Source organism: Aythya fuligula, chromosome 1, assembly GCF_009819795.1.
Source record: "Aythya fuligula isolate bAytFul2 chromosome 1, bAytFul2.pri, whole genome shotgun sequence".
NCBI lineage: Eukaryota > Metazoa > Chordata > Aves > Anseriformes > Anatidae > Aythya > Aythya fuligula.
This window is the reverse complement of record NC_045559.1, coordinates 140,445,388-140,461,356: the sequence shown is the minus strand read 5'-3', so window position 1 is coordinate 140,461,356 and position 15,969 is coordinate 140,445,388. Positions and strand designations below refer to the sequence as shown.

At 42.4% G+C, this 15,969-nt stretch overlaps 1 protein-coding gene across 9 annotated transcripts in view; it reads right to left on the bottom strand.

Moving 5' to 3' along the window:
• Positions 1-945: 945 nt before the first annotated feature.
• MAP4K4 (mitogen-activated protein kinase kinase kinase kinase 4) overlaps positions 946-15,969 on the bottom strand; it is a 133,980-nt gene continuing 118,956 nt past the window's right edge. For all 9 annotated transcript variants that reach the window (XM_032199667.1, XM_032199676.1, XM_032199702.1 and 6 more), the window contains 7 exons: positions 12,900-13,043; positions 8,814-8,948; positions 5,325-5,425; positions 4,430-4,579; positions 3,979-4,138; positions 2,097-2,236; positions 946-1,950 (listed from right to left, as the gene is read on the bottom strand). In XM_032199667.1, coding sequence (XP_032055558.1) covers positions 1,867-1,950; positions 2,097-2,236; positions 3,979-4,138; positions 4,430-4,579; positions 5,325-5,425; positions 8,814-8,948; positions 12,900-13,043 — 914 coding nt within the window. In that variant the 3' untranslated portion in view covers positions 946-1,866. The remainder of the gene's footprint in view (positions 1,951-2,096; positions 2,237-3,978; positions 4,139-4,429; positions 4,580-5,324; positions 5,426-8,813; positions 8,949-12,899; positions 13,044-15,969) is intronic.

Here is a 15,969-nt window from a genome sequence, read left to right as displayed (position 1 = left end):
CTACCTGTCACGCCGTGAGGGAAAGTTAAACGCAGCAGAAGACAAAGCCCGTGAAACACTGAGAGCCTGTTCACTGAATGAACAGCTTAAGGCAGCTGTCAACAAAGTACCCCACCGAAGGAAGAATAATAATAATAATTAAAAAAAAAAAAAAAAGTAAAAACCAAACAAAAAGATGGCTGAATCATGACACTGTGCATTATTACATCACCAACAGATTATTATACACTCAAGGTTTCTCAAGTAATGAACATGTAGCCATTAAACAAATTATTACTCTCAAGACATTTATTACAAATGTCAGAACTTATTCATAAAATAAAACTGACTTAAAAACAAAACAAACAAAACAAAAAAAAAAAAAAAGAAAGAAAAAAGCCAGAGCTGGGATCTTACATCTAAACACAGGTATACGCTGTTTTTTATGAATAAGCAGTATTAACTACATTCTTAAAAGAGTTTTAGTGCATTGCATTCTTAAAAAAGAAAAACATCACCGCCCCAAAACGTTTCCTACAACATTTAACAGTTTATAGAACTAGCCTAGTTATTTTACCTGCCTGTTACTAAGCCCACGTGTTAGAAGAGTGAAACCTCCGGTTTTAGGCTAAATTCGGACTTCTAGTAAGGATGAAATTGGTTCCAAAAAATGCTTGCTTTCCAAATTTAGTAAGCAAATTACATTAATCAGTGTCTCACTGCCATAACGCTACCACTATTGCCCCAATGGACCACTCTCTCCTCCTGCTGAAACTTGCTACACGATAACAGTCAGAAACCTTTCGATCTGGTAGTTTTGGTATTAAGATTAAATTAGACATTAATGGTTTGCATCTAAAAACGTATAAACTAAACCACCTCTTTTATTTTATGCATTAAAAACAATGAGGTAGGCACAAAAAATAAACATATGTAGTTTGGATTTTATTTCTTTTTTTTTTTTCTTTTTTTTTTTTTTTTTAGTTCTGCGAGTGCAGACTGTGGTAAAACTGTTGTTGCACTTCTAGGTTTAAACAAAAATTAAACCTTTAACTGAGGCAGTGCTAATACTGTGACATAACCAAGTTCTGGCCTAACACAGAATCATTATAGAAAATGAATGTTTTTTTTTTCCTTTTTCTTTTTTTTTTTTATCATCTGCACATGTTTCAGGCAATACCTGGTACACAGAAAATGACTAAAAGTTATTGGCCAGGCCAAAATAAAACTGCAGAAACAAAAAAAAAATAATCAAGAATTCCACCCCAACCCCTTCCCACCCTCCCTGTCCCCAAGAAGAAGTTATCCTAGTCACTGTGTCTTTCACATTTTATAAATATTAACTTCTTAAAACCTGCACCTTCCTCTTTCTCCACATATTGTCACATTACAAAAAAGAAATGTCAATTAAATACATTGTTAACATTACTAGATAGACTAGATCTGCCCTCTGTTTCAGCCAGTCTGACTCTCTACACCACTTCTCACCTTCTCTTGCCTGCCTCCTGTCCACTCAACAGCATGTTCATGATAAGTCTGTGTTTATTTTTCCTTTTTTTTTCCCCCCTCTGTTTCCACACTAACAAACAGAGTCCTTCAAAGCCTAGGAATCCTGGAGCTGAAGGGAAAAAAAGACCTGTAGCTTTCTAGCATGATCCCAAACCTCAAAGACTTTGTAGCACCTGATGGCAATATCTTTACAGCACCAGCTGCCTTGCAGCCTCAGTTGAAAAACAAAAAGAAACCTAACACCAGTGATGCCTGCACACACATTTACACAGAGTGCTGCTGCATTAGTGCAGGTCTGTACTCCAGTTGAAAATAATTCCGAGTTATGAAGATCTCAGACTCTGGATGTCAGCAATCCCTCGCCACAGCCCACTGCTTCTACCAGCTCAGAAGAGAAGTCCTGCCAAGGGTCATGAAATAGACTTGACTGCTTCCACCTGACCGCACGGAGGCAAAGAAGACCTGCAAAGGAAAGAGAGAGGGAAATTTAACAGGTAGAGCAGCAGAGGCTTCAATTTGTCTTCACCGCCCGTGATATTTACGGTGCAATTACGGCTCTGTACTGTTTATCATCTTGTCATGAAACGGGGACCAGGGGTGGCTCATACCTTGTCGTTGCGTTCACATAAGAACTTGAGTCTCTGTGCCCTTTTGTGCATGAACACACCGTCCAAGTGTCCAGTTTCCACTGATCGTATTTCGATCGCTTTTTCTCCCCAGCCCATAATCTGATTGGATCGAATATACGCTGTGGGGAGAAAGCACAACACAACATAGCCCATTAGGACAGGTAGAGGGAAGCACAGAAGGACTGAACAAGCAGAGGAATACAGTTATATACTGTACTTAGAAATGACCTGTGTGCACACTCAGAGTGCTATTTTGGTCTTCAACATCTTCACAGTGCCCCCAAATCCTTTTTTTATTTAAATTATTTCCACGTGGGCTTTCCATGTCAGTACCATAGTTCGTGCCTGAGCATTTATGACACGATGGAAGCTTTCCAACCTTCAATTAAATGGAAGAACACTGAGTTTTACACAGGCTTTTTTCTCCCAAGTTTGGCAAGGAGACAGGTTAATTAGGTGTTGACAAGGAGAAAACAGAACCCAAGGTTTAAACAGACTAAGCCTATCCAATCTGGAACATCCCCAGCATCAGTTCAGTGTCTTAGGGTATTGTTTCTCTGACTTGTAGGAGTTCGGATAAATAAAGCAAAAATCAAGCATTTTGCCTCAGAGTATCACTGGGGGAAACAGATTAGTATTAGAATGAGGAAAAAAATCTGTTCTTGATAGCAGTAAAAATTGAATAAAGGAGAAAGGCACCAGCACTATGAAAAGGTATATTCAACAAGCAATTTGATGGATAGTCTTACGGATTCTGCCAAAACTAACATATGGGGACTTAGTGAAGAATAAGCTGTTGCCTCTGATTTGTATGCATACTTAGTGGAAAAATGAAAAGAATAACAATAGATCTTAGCAAGGAAGTTTTTATAAGATTTAATTTCACAATACTTCTCTATGTTTTGTTTTTATATATATATATATTAATTTTCATTTAAATGAAACCAAATTATCTACTATACAGCACATCTATACCATCATGCCTACCATTGGATATTTATTTACTTTTACATATGTCACGAGTGCTAAGTGGGCCAAATAGTTTATTAAAATTGTCAGATGAGATGTTCAGATGATGCCAACTGCCACAGTGCTATTTACTTCACGGGCACTCCAGTTCCCAAAGCCTCTACAATTTGCCACTTAATATAATCTGCTTGCTTTCAGATCTAGTCAAGAGCTAATCACCAGCAGAGTGAATATGCACTGCATGAAACTTCTTCAAATTTCCTCCTCCGTTATTGTTCACGTTACTCTAAGAGCTATCAGCAGTAACCTCCTAATACATGCATCCATTCCCAAACAAGCAAACCCAATGTGTTTGCACAAAAAACTAAGGTGTAATCACAGCCCGTCCTATGCTCATCACTGCAATAAAGCAGCACAGATAGCAAGAGCACCTATATCAGCACTGTGATTACAGTATCATGCTAAGATAGATGAACAAACTGCAGGTAAATTAAAATAAACCCACCACATCAGATATGCAGACCGTTATCAATGTAGAAGTACCCTTAATAATATCCTACCTGTCTGCCTCTTTACATACCTTTATACTAAAGGGTTTTCATAAATTTGCTGCTGTGCAGCAAAAAAAAAATTGTAGCGAATTTACAAAGGCCCTGGTGTTTATTAAATGAGTTTTTTATTCCTGCACTCCACAAGTTTGTTTGCATTTTGTTCTAAAAAACTCAACACAAAACAGATCCATATGGCCCCTCTGCACTTAGTGCAGCTGTTTTCCAGCAGTATTACAGCAGCGCTGCCTCTGAATCTGAAGTCAAACCCAATGCATTTTCCTTCTGCCCACGTTCACGCTCCCTTATGGCACAATTGTATTTGATTCTCTCAGGGCACTTACCAACTGAAGTTGGCATCTCTCCCCACTGCAGAACCACGTCCTTGGTGATCCTTCCATATGTGTTTACATAAACTCCTTCATCCTCATAGCAGACCAGTAGCTCCATTCCATCCGTATTCGGGAGAATTATGATTGCATGAGGTTGGATACTGCTCTGGATCTACAGAAACAGAGAAGTAAGGCCAAAGTCATTTTATGCTTGCCATGTTGGCCAACACCAGACCTGAGTGAGCAGCTCCCAGCCAAGGAGACACATGGACCTTAGGGACAGGACAGAGAGTGAGGCACAAGCCCCTAAGATATATTCACTTGGACCCCTCCATCTGCTTTTCCACTGCCAGTGGCTGGCAGTGATCCACAGGGACCGACAGACATTTTGGTCATGTGAGGAAAAGAAGAGAGGAAGAAACCAGAAGGAAAGAAAAAAATCCAGCCCAGGAACAGCTCTTACATGTGTTGGTAGATAAATGTCATAGACTGATCCCGAATCCACATCAACGGCATGGAAGCCAGCACAGGAGCCATAGATCACTTTTAGTCTCTGACCCTCTTCTACTGTTAGATCCACCAGCAATGGCTTATGTACCAATTCCCCAAATGACTGTAAGACAATAATCAGTGAGATTTATTTTACTGCTTAGAACCACAAGGGTATTTATAAAAATATGCTCTTAACACACATATTATAGGTCTATTCCTCCAGCGTGCCTCTGGCCTCCATTCACCAGATCAATTGGGTTAGCGTCTTCCACAGACAAGGAGAGATTTACTTAGCACCCTGTTATATTTCAACCACATATTTTTACATGCTGTTTTCCCTAGGGTTTGGTTTAGTTGGTCTGCTTCATTTTACTAGTAAGAATTGCTTTCCCCAAAGTTCAGGGCAATTTGACACTCCTGTAGCGTTTACTTCAACCTGCACCACCGGCATTAACTGATTGTCTGCAAATCAGCCTGGTAATTACTCCGAGTCAGCTAACTTCATTCTTGCAGCATTCGAAATACAATAATCTTGAGCGTCAGCTAATGATGCTCACATGAAGAAGTTTCAACTCAGTGCACTTCTCTCGGCCTCATGGTTTATTTATAGAGAGGAAACAAAGCATTGGGATATCGTGTCATTTTGATCATTCATTTATGCTTGGTTACACCTTAAGAGTTATAGGTATACTGCCTCTCAGAGCCAGCCTCCCACACCCTTTAACAAAAATATACTATGATGTTCATGGCAGATTTACCAAAAAGCTTGTAACACAGCCATGACAAAATGTCAGGCCAGTTTTGTAAAAGGGGTAACTGCAACTTGGTAGGTGAAAATCCTACGTGTGACTGAAATAAATTGTTACCTTAAAGGCCATAAATTTGTGGTATGGCTTTGGTGCCCATGCATAGACTTCCACAGAACTCTTCAATGCAATTACCAAGAATTTGATTCTTTCATATTTTACTGAAATTCAAACAAAACAAAAATCAGTTCAATAATCATACCAAAGTCATTGCAGTTACTTTAAGAAAGCAGAAAATGACAATATTTCTCCCTGCTTACATACCTTTCAAGGTTTTCAGTAACACTGCATTTTAGAATTGCTAATTCTATGTAGCTGAGAATTTTGACACGTTTATGCCACAAAAATCATTGCTCTTGTCAGTAACTGAACCCATCACCATGCTTTCAACTACCTAGTCAGTACACACATATTGACACTTTTCTTTCCACATTAGACAGTGCTTGCTCATCCAGAAATCAGTCTTCAGTCAGGGGCAATTACAGTAAAAGAAGCCAATGGCTGTGGCAGAGTTTATTGGCAGTCACAATCCCAGCGCTGTGGCAGTGGTATTTTGAGCCGAGGGAAAAAATCCCCAGAGAAAGGGAGGGGAAAGGAGGAACTGAAATGAAAAGCTAAGAAGTAATGAAATAAGTCCATTTCAAAAAAACAAAAGGCAACTGTTGTTTTGTTGTCGGCTGTTTTTTTTAATTTGTTTATTGCCAAAAAGCTCTGTTACCAAAAACTTCCCAGGAAAACACTAAGTGGCTGCCAAAAACCTCTTCCTCAGCAGATGGCTTAAAGGAAACAGGTAGCTGACATAGTAAACAAGTTGTATCACCTGAACTTTCTCTAACTGACCTTAACCCTAATTCTCAAGTAAAACACACGAGCTCAAGTCACCTTCATGACAATTCCGGTGACACATTTTACGTTCTGCCTAAAGAATGGAAAAGTTTTCAGAGGGGTTAAGGAGTCAGGAGTTTCTCTAGAACACTTCAGAAACATAAGCCCAAAAGCAGATTCACCCACAGAAGATGCAACATTAATCAGTATTTAGCAACTTTTTTTTTTTTTTTTTTTGGCAGAGACAAATGCAGCAATCATTGCTTTTCAGCCACAAAATGCTACTAAGCAGTGCTAGTGCAAAGACATGAAAAAAAAAATCAGAGAATTTATCAGAAATAATAATGCGTCATTACATAGCTGATCTGTAAATTCTCAAATGTATCTCTGTTCCCACACTCAAACAGTTGGCAAATTTAACCATCGAAAAAGGCTCTGTTTACTATCACTTTTTTTCAGGACAGGGCCCGTGAAGCCTAGAAATGGGTGTTCAAGTAATGCTGCTGGATCTGTATTTCCAGCTGGCATCTGGGTTTGTGCTGGAAGATATGGTGAGGACTTGCAAAATGTTGAGGTTTGTTAACCTGTTTCTCACGCTCTTTTTGGAGGAGAGGGGAAAAAAAGGCATTATTTGGGTGACACCTAGAAAGCTAAAGAGATTTCTTCTCTCTTTACCTCAAGTTTTGGGGGAATGATGATTTTCCAAAACACTGAGTAATTCCCTGCACCTCCACCTTCTGCTGTTGTTACCTCCCAACCAAAACTGATTTTAAAAAAGGGCAGGAGCGAAAAATCTCAGACTTGTGAGAACAACGCTTCTTTAATAAAAACTATTTTCACGTCTTTTAGGTATCTGACTATTGTACAAGCCTGTAGCTGTTCTCTGTTGGTAGGCAGTAGGGAGACAAAGCTGCTACTTGCTCCCTTTTACTCTGCAGGAAAGCAAGAATACTGAGCTGTAAGTGCTAGAGGACTTGACACTTTTTCAGCAGGCAAAAAAAAAGCCTCTCAACCTCCACAGCTGTACCGGCTGAAAAATAGAGCTTTTGTTCAGTCTTGTCTGGCTCGCAAGACTTCTTGGAATATTTTCTTGGGGAAGAAGGGGGTGTTGAATAAAACCACCTTATCTGTGAAAGGGAACCTTTGATAATCTTCGCTCTTTGCTCTGGGTGCTATCTGGGAATTCGCCCAAATCTGAAGTTTCAAAAGAGCAATTTATCATTTAGAGGAGCCAGAAGTTGCCTGAAGCGACCAAGCTCCAGAAATACCACTTCAGCCTGACGTCTGAGACCCCTGTAGCATCAAAGAGACAAGGAAGAGGCCAGTGCCAGCTGCCTCGGTGGCAGCCACCAGACTGCAGGCGCGACTATTCGCAGGGCTCATCCTTCTCGGGAACTGAGGCACAGCTGTCCAAGAGGCCTCCCACCACCTGAAGAAGCCTACTGTACGTTTCTGGTTCAGAGGGAAGTTCAGTGCCAGGCTGCAACAAATCACTCTTCATCTGGAAGAGAATGCTCTTTGTTTCGCACACTTCCCTGCTGGAAAGCCTCCTCTCAGTAGCTGTTAATGTATTGTTAACAGGCCGCTTCATCACGCTGCTGGCACCCTGGGGTGTGATCCCGGAGAAGCACATTATTAATTGTTTTTGGGGTCAAGCCCGAGGTTCAGCAGTCCCTTCTGCAGTAGCTATTGATGACGCCCCGCGAGCAGGTTTTTGCAAGAGCACATGTATGACAGAAGGAGAGCGAGCTCAGTCCGACTGCTGCTGCTCTGCATTGACCGACACAGCTTGAAAGGAACTGAGCTGGCACTTAAGAGAACGCCAAGTCAAACACAGCATCCAGGGTCCATTAAGATTCATCGTGAAACCGAAGCAGCAGAAAGAGCTCTTAGTTCATATCCCCACCTGCAGGGCAGCAGGATCACTGCATACGGCAAAAACACGACGTGCCTTTGTTGGTTTTGGTGGAAGTTTCCACGTCTAAAGCCCTTTAAACAACTTAAGGCCGCTCAGAAGGTGCCTGCCTAGTGAAAACACACTTCATCCCTGTAACCCCAGAACTGCATTGCAGAGGATCTGAGACAGCATTAGGAAAGTTCATGAGCTAAGGGGAATCAATGAATCATCTGGAAGTTAAACATATGCTTCTGTTCCCAGATGCCTCCCCAAAGCTCGTGCACTAGCTGGGCTTGCTTTTTCCTCCCACTCTTTTTCTTTTTTTTCTTTTTTTTTTTTTTTTTTCCTTCCCTCCAGTCTTAAAAATCTACATGAAAAAGGAGATATTATTCACCCTGTTCCAGAATTTGATTTCAGCATGGTAAAATAAGAGGGAAACCTGATGACAGAGAGAACAGCTGTTGGTTGACACGAGTCCCCCTGTCACCCCAAGGGTCTAACAAAGGTGGAGAAACATCACCAGCCCTCACTGTCCATGTCAGCCTTCTCCTGGAAGATGCATCCACCATGGGAAGGAGACTGATGGGGGATCTGTGCTTGCTCCAGTTCACAGCCCAGCATCCCGTTGCAAAACATCCCCCAGATTCATTTCAACCCACAGTAACCTGCCATCTATTCTGACACATCACCAGAAAAGTTTGTCCTTAGGGATAAGGAAGACAGCCAGCAACAAAAACAAATCTTCAACCCACAAGCTGCATGCACTGCAGTTCTCTTTCACAGCCAGCTTTTATCTTGACGATTTGATTACCTCGTTTGCCACTTACCAACTTTATAGTGCACACAGCCTTCCAAGTCGCCCACCGTCGTCCAACCCTGTTTCTTCTCTACTTCGGGATCATTGTGAAGGATTTTATTTCTTAACCAGGACAAATAGTAAACTCGCAACTTGTTCTTCTTACCTAGCCACAGAGAGAGAAAGGTTAGTTTATCTCCCCAGCGAGATAAGTGCAAAAAGAAAACAACAATACAACCTTACCCCAACAAACAGAAGGCCCCACAGAACAAGCCAAAGTAACAATGAAAGGGAAACTGCTGCAACCACGGAGATCTCTCCCAGTATTTATGCCCACAACAGCTTTGCTCCAGACTCCACCCAAAACTGTGTTTTCCTGATAATCAATGACAGAGATGCATGGCAATACCACATGAACTGAAAGTGATAAATTCTTTGGCTGTCTGGATCTTAGGACAAAACCAGCTTCTATGTGAAAAAGGTTATAATCCCACAACAAACACACCAGAGATTCCTGCACGGGGATGAAGAAAAAACCCCAAAACATAGCTGAGTAACAAGGGCTTTTTTTTTTTTTTTTTTGCATAAAACTCTAGGATAGAAGCAGGGTAGAATTTGAGGCTCAAAATTAGCTACAGAGCCAGAAGAGAGTAGGACTGGTGTGAAAGGAGGAAGAAAAAGCAAAGAAGAATGGGGTGATGGGGTTATACATTACAACCTTTTTGCAGCTAGTGACCAGGACATTTCCATCAGTTACATCATCCTCTCCGATACAAACCAGTCAAGTTTTACTAAGCCTGTTTACTATTTAATTGGAGGAAAAGTTTGCCAAAGAACAATTTCAGCATCTAACTGCTTTATACCAGTTCTGCTGTAAACAGGAACGAACAGCATCCGAAATTGCAGTGGCAGAATTTTCCATGGCTCACAAAAAAAAATCAGCTGCTTGCTAAAAGCCAACAGCTGCCTTACAAACAGACTTGCCCCTCTGCTCCAAGGGCTGCAGTACTTATCTGGCTGCACACAGAAAACTGCAAGGGGTGTTTCTTCTTCACAGGTGAGAATCTACCTTCAGCTGACATTACATCTCCCACCGTCATTGCAATACAGCCCAGAGTCTAACTTCCCATCTGGAAGTTAGGAAGACTAAACTTCTCTGCTCTGACTAGGAGCCACTCCATAAGGCTCCATGAGGTCTCTGTGCGAGGAAAAGAAACTGGAAATGTTTCCATCCTGCTGTTCCTAGCTGGATCCACCCTGGGATCCCTGCCCCTGATGGCAGAAGACCCCTGACGGAGCCAGGCACCTCGGGAAAAGCAGCTGTGAGGGCTGGGGCATCACAAGGCCCTACCTACCAGGAGACAAATTCTCTCCCAGATATTTCCATCGTTTTAGCTTCCCCAGTAACGTAGTAAACCTTAAGACTCAGACCAAACAGTGCACATGGGAACTTCCCAGCACGTGGCTATTTTCTTCCGGTTCACATGATGAGCACCAGGGTACTTCTCTCCAACGAGAAACATTAAAAAAAAAAAAAAAAAAAAACAAGACAGAAAAATATCTCAAGTGTGTTCCTATTGTGTTTAAGTGTCTAGACCACAAGGAAAGTCACAAGACAGGAAATTCCTCTGCCTTTCAGCAGGCTGACATGAAAAGAGCACAACCAGTTAGTTACATAAACATTGTTATGCATCTATTGCAACAAGTTCTGCTGCTCTTCGTATTCATACCGGGGAGGGGTGTTACATCTTTCTGCTTGTAAATCTGCACCAGCTTAAGCAGCTCTCAAAAATCTGATCTTTTTTTTTTTTTTTCTTTTCTTGTCTGTTATGGCCATGAAATAGGAAAGAAACCTCTGCTCCAGCCTTTAAGTAAGTCGATCAGGCAGTGACTTCTGTGAGAACGCCCAGCTCTGCTTCTCCCACAGACAGCGTTTCAACTGCAAAGTCTCTTTTCCCATACGGCGTTTTTGTTTGTATTGTTGTGTGGTTTTTAATTACCAAGCGGGCAGATTCCAACCCGTTCTTCTACTCCGTCTACCTCTCCTACCTTGCCGAGTGCCGCGATCAGCCGGTTGTGCTTAAAAACCCTCGGGGAGCCACAGATGGAGCATGTTCTCTATGCACGTCGTTAATCTCTCTTCCAGCACCTTCGTAACTCTCAGCACTGTATACTGCTACCCTGAGCACCCAAAACGATGGTTTTGCCTCCCAACAGTATGAACTAAAGAACTGCCTAGCTACTCTGCTCAAATTTTCTTGTACCAGCTGCAGTGGCTCAGTATCAAAAGCTTTGTGGTCAAGATTTCGAATTTCAGACATACATATAGTGGGAAAAATTGAGTTCAGGTTTTCAAACTCAGCAGAGTGTGTATTCAAAGCAAATTTTAGGTGACAATTCCCTCAGCATCCTAACGTACTGCAACTTCTTCTCGCAGTGTGGTAACATCTTTCAAGTATCACCACCACGAGCACATCACTTCCCCAAAAAGCCAAGAGAACAAGGGAACACACAGCTGCGAGAGCCGTGGTTGGGCAGAAATGCCTCTTTCCTGCCTTGTTCCTCTGTGCTCTCCCAGAAAAAGCAGGACAGGGGGACAGAGACAGAGGCGTAAAATAGATCCAAAGATCGGCTGATTTCTTAAGGGTTAATGTAGTGTGTCTTGACAGGGGAAGTAATAGTTTTGAAGGAAACAAAGACGACGGATGTGTCAGGGTACTTGGATTGTGACTGAAGCAAACATAAATAAACCTAGAACAATCACACACAAGATTTATTCACAGACACTCGTCTGTATAGGATATGCTTCAAACCAGCAGATCTTACACAGGTTGGGTTATACAGTATTTTTGTTTATAAGGCAGACTATAGAGTAAGCTCTATCAAACGATGCTTTCCAGTAGCTTATATTTTTATCAGTGTCACACATCAAAAGGACACACAACAGGTTGTTGTTTTTCTTTTTAAATGTTCCTCGATTCATCCTTTCTTTTTACACATTTCACGGCGTAACTGCAGCTGAGAACTGAGCACGCAACAAGCCAAGACAGGTGCAGCTGCTCGAAACAGAAACAAAGCTCCACGATGACACCAGCACACGGCTCTCTGCACCTGTATCAGCATAATGCAGCCAATGCATTCACTTGTCTAGGTGTGTGTCCCTCCGTAAGAGAGTAGGGAGAACCAGAAAGCTCCTCCAGCAGAGTCAGATGGCTTCTGGAGCCTCAACGAAATTTTGAATGGCTTTAATGAACAACACAGGGGCCACTGTGCGAAACCTCATTTAACATTCCCTCTCTCACATGCGCAACAGAGCAAAGGCTGACTTCCCAAACAAACCAACCCAAAAGGAAATGTAAATGGCTCCACGCCACCTGTGAAGAAAGCTTAACAGTGCACCACATCAAGTTGCTTAACAGCAGAATAACCTTGTGCAATAACTCTCTGGAGCCAACGAGTCTGGAACCTCAAGCTTTATAAAACACATTTTCCATCAGCGCACACAAAACAAACACAACAATCACCACCGCCCTTCTTCTCCCATTGCTGAGTCGTCTGCTGTTGCATTCAGTGAGAGGCAAGGCCAGAAGCTGCCCCAAGCTGCCTCCTCACCTCGTTAATTCCCGTGTCACACACACACTGCAGTCCCCCTGCCATCCACACACACTCTCTGCATGTTATTCCTATTTCTCTACATTGCAAGAGCATTTCCCATTCTACATATTCAGACACAGAAGACGTCTTTAAACCCCAGTAGCAAATCATGTCTTGGTTAGAAAGCTGCCAGGCTGAAATAACTGCAGCAGAGGGAAAGAATGTCATTTGTACAAACTGCACAAAACACTCATACAGAGCTCCCAAACACTGAACACGAGAAGTTTCCTCCAAACCTGTACAACATTTTAGAAGGAGGAAGGACAGGGACAAGCATGCACAGGGTGTTGTGGGGAAAATGATTCACTCGCAGAAACTGTAGACTCAAGAGAGGTGAAATGATGGAAAACCCACTGACTTCAGTCAAGTCAGGACTTCCCCCTCAACACACAGGCTGCCAAGAAAAGCTTTTTGCTGTGCCATACCAGATGGAGGAAAAATCATGTTGAATAGTTAACTTTACCAGAAATTGTCACCAAGACGTTCAGCCCTTCAAGTACATCCATTTGCTGGAATCTTCTTCGATTGATGAGCGGATAAACCTTCCCCTGACCACTTCTGTCTAGCAGCATCAGACCACTTTCAGTGCCCACTAACAAGTTCACTCCTAGATGAAACACAAACAGAGATCCAAGTTAGCAGGCAGATTTTCCACATACTCTGACGAAACGATGCTTTACACGGCAACCGTCTTGTTTCAAGCAAGCCTAACCACTTCTAGAAGGCTCTTTACGTTACCCAGTGACTGCTGACACCAAAATTGCAGTGCACAAGAGAGTAAGAGACTGGTAGACCATGAAGCACTTTCTGGAGCACCAATTTCCAAACAAAAAGGTACAGTAACGCTGGAGATGGGGGATGAGGCATGACATGGTTCCCAAGATTACGTATTCTGAAGGATGTGTTAGCTCTTGATTAGGGGGTCTGCAACTGGAGGTTTTAGACAAGAGCATTGCAATAAAGCACTGGGAGGGGTTTGGTCCCCATTGGGAGGGCCAGATTGTGGTGGTGCAGCCCTCCTGTAAAAAGACAGGCACAGGGCTGGTCCTCAGCTTCCCAACAGCTTTTTCCATCTGAATCTTAAAACTAGAGGAATTGTGTTACTCCTGTGTTTCCATGGATCTCTCCTAAAGGTCAAGCAAATACGAACTAAAAAAAGTACATAGATCAGTTCTATATACGAAAAAGTCCACACATCCACTGGAAACCTGTTTATGAGTACAGAGAGCCTTAGTATTTAAAATCAATTGCATTCTTTTAGCATATATATAAAATACATTTAAAGGTTTAAAAAGTCTATTAATAGATTATCACTCTTAAATTTCATAACCATAATTATTACAGTGCTTCAGTCCCAGACCCCACAAACTGCGCAGAGACGGGTAAAATACAGTACGGGGAAACAAGCAGTTTGATTTCCATTAGATTCCTATGTCTCAATCCCAATGTAAAACTTGTTATCCTTCAGCGTGATAAACTAATGACACAACAAAGAGAAACTCATGCGAGATAATCATAATTACTTTGCTCAGTGCCTTAATCCCACGGCAGACAATGAATCCCTAGATATAGCTAGATTGGTGCTGAAGGTCAGGTACTGGCTGATTATATATTGAACTCTTTCTAATGCAGGATGTGTCCCAGGACGCAGGAGGCTGCATCTCAGTACCTAGAGCAGTGACAAGCCTTCTCATGGCATTCAGAGACAGCACTGCTCACCAAGGCTGCCCGCCTCCAAGGCACGAGGCACGCTACCTAAACACCATCCTCGCTACCATGCATGGGGGAGGTTTGCAGAAGGGAGGGCACGCTCACTTCAAACTGGGAAGAGGAGGAAAGGAGAGCGAGGCACAGGGTGCAGCAGCACCAAACTGACCGAGGGAGCACCCAGTCTCTTTCCTGCAGCTCCAGGACAGCGCAATTAAAGCTGCAAGTGATTCAGCTTTGATACATATTTTTGCTTTTTTTTTTTCGGTGTGGTTTACAGTTCAAACAAAGCCACATGCACACTGCTCCCTCACAGTCTCTTCCTCTCTTCATGCATCAGGGCTCAAGTGCTTCTGCCTCCAACCTCTCCCTCCTCCTCTGCTGCCTGGCACTTGTTCCTGCTCTGAGCTGGCCTCCGCGCCCCGTCCCTAACCCCTTCCCTCAGCTATGCGCATTTCAGGATGAAACTAATGAGGTACCAGCGCTGGTGGCAAGCTGTGCCTGGATTTTCAAATGCAGACATTGTCTTTATTCACAGCCAGCCAAGCTCTTCTACCTCCACCCTACAATTAAGTCGTTCTAATTTTTCAAACAAATGGGAATGCTTCCTGAAAAAAGCATAGGCTCTCTGTAAAGGCTGAGTGTAAAAAAATTGTGATATGGCATCCACGTTGTTAACATCAACCTCCTCCGCTCAATACTAGAAAAAATAGCATCACAGGCCTCATACAACCAGCAACTTACCAGATACTAGGGCATTACCACTGGTAAAGCCAAAGGAAAACAAAGGACAAAGTCCCCCTCTTTGCTGCTAAGAATCATCATTATAAAATGCCCTCATTTGCTTAAGGGAAAAGGAAGCTAGACCTTCTCAAGAAATAAGCACGTGCACCAAGCTGATACCACCATCAGCTTAGCCCTAAATGTTTAACAAGGAAGCGCTTTGTTAGAGCTATAAAACACCTCTAGGATTTTACACCTACATTTTAAATCATCGAAACAGTCAGATACATAGATCAAAGAAATAGAAAGCCATTAACACAAATTGCTATTGGCAAAACAAGGCAGATCAGAGGAGCTGTGAGTCATCTTTACCGAGCCCATACAACTTCTCTCTGCCTTCACCCTCTCAGACTCTGAAAGTTTACACCTGCACAGGTCTCCTCATTTTACCAGGGAATTATTCATATGAATACATGCAGAAATAGCACGGGGTAAAAATTCTTACCAGTAAACTTTGGAAAAAAAAGAAAAATGCAGATTGGAAGATGATAAGGTGTCAGAAGAGCTATCTAACTGATGTGGCTTTGCAGGCAAGAAGGTTAGGTCAGCAGTGCTGTTCCAAGTAACAAGAAATGTAGGGAATAAGCTCAAAAGATAACTAAAGCCTCGCAAAGAGCTGTGAAAATGTGAACAAGAGAAGTGCCCTGTCCTACCTGTACACACACCACGTGGCTCAGGGGACTGGACAAATCTCTTCTTCATAGTCTTTGAAGTTAAATGCCCTTAAAATGTGTCTACTTTAGGAATACTATATAAGCATTGACATAATTGACACAAGCACCACCTCTTAACATCTAGATAATGAAAAAATTGAAGTGGCCCCATGGATCCTGGCCAGAGAAATTACAGAGCAGAGAAAAACTTTCAGCCTGGTGTTGCAGGGATCCTGACCGATTGTCTGACACTGGTATAAGTTAGCCCTTGTGACAAGTAGGCCAGAAATATAGGGTCAGCTGACATCCCATACCCAGCTTCTCTGTGCACTAACCACCCTTAAAGAAAGGAAGGCAACTCTCACACTGGAAAGTGTTCCTCCTACCCTT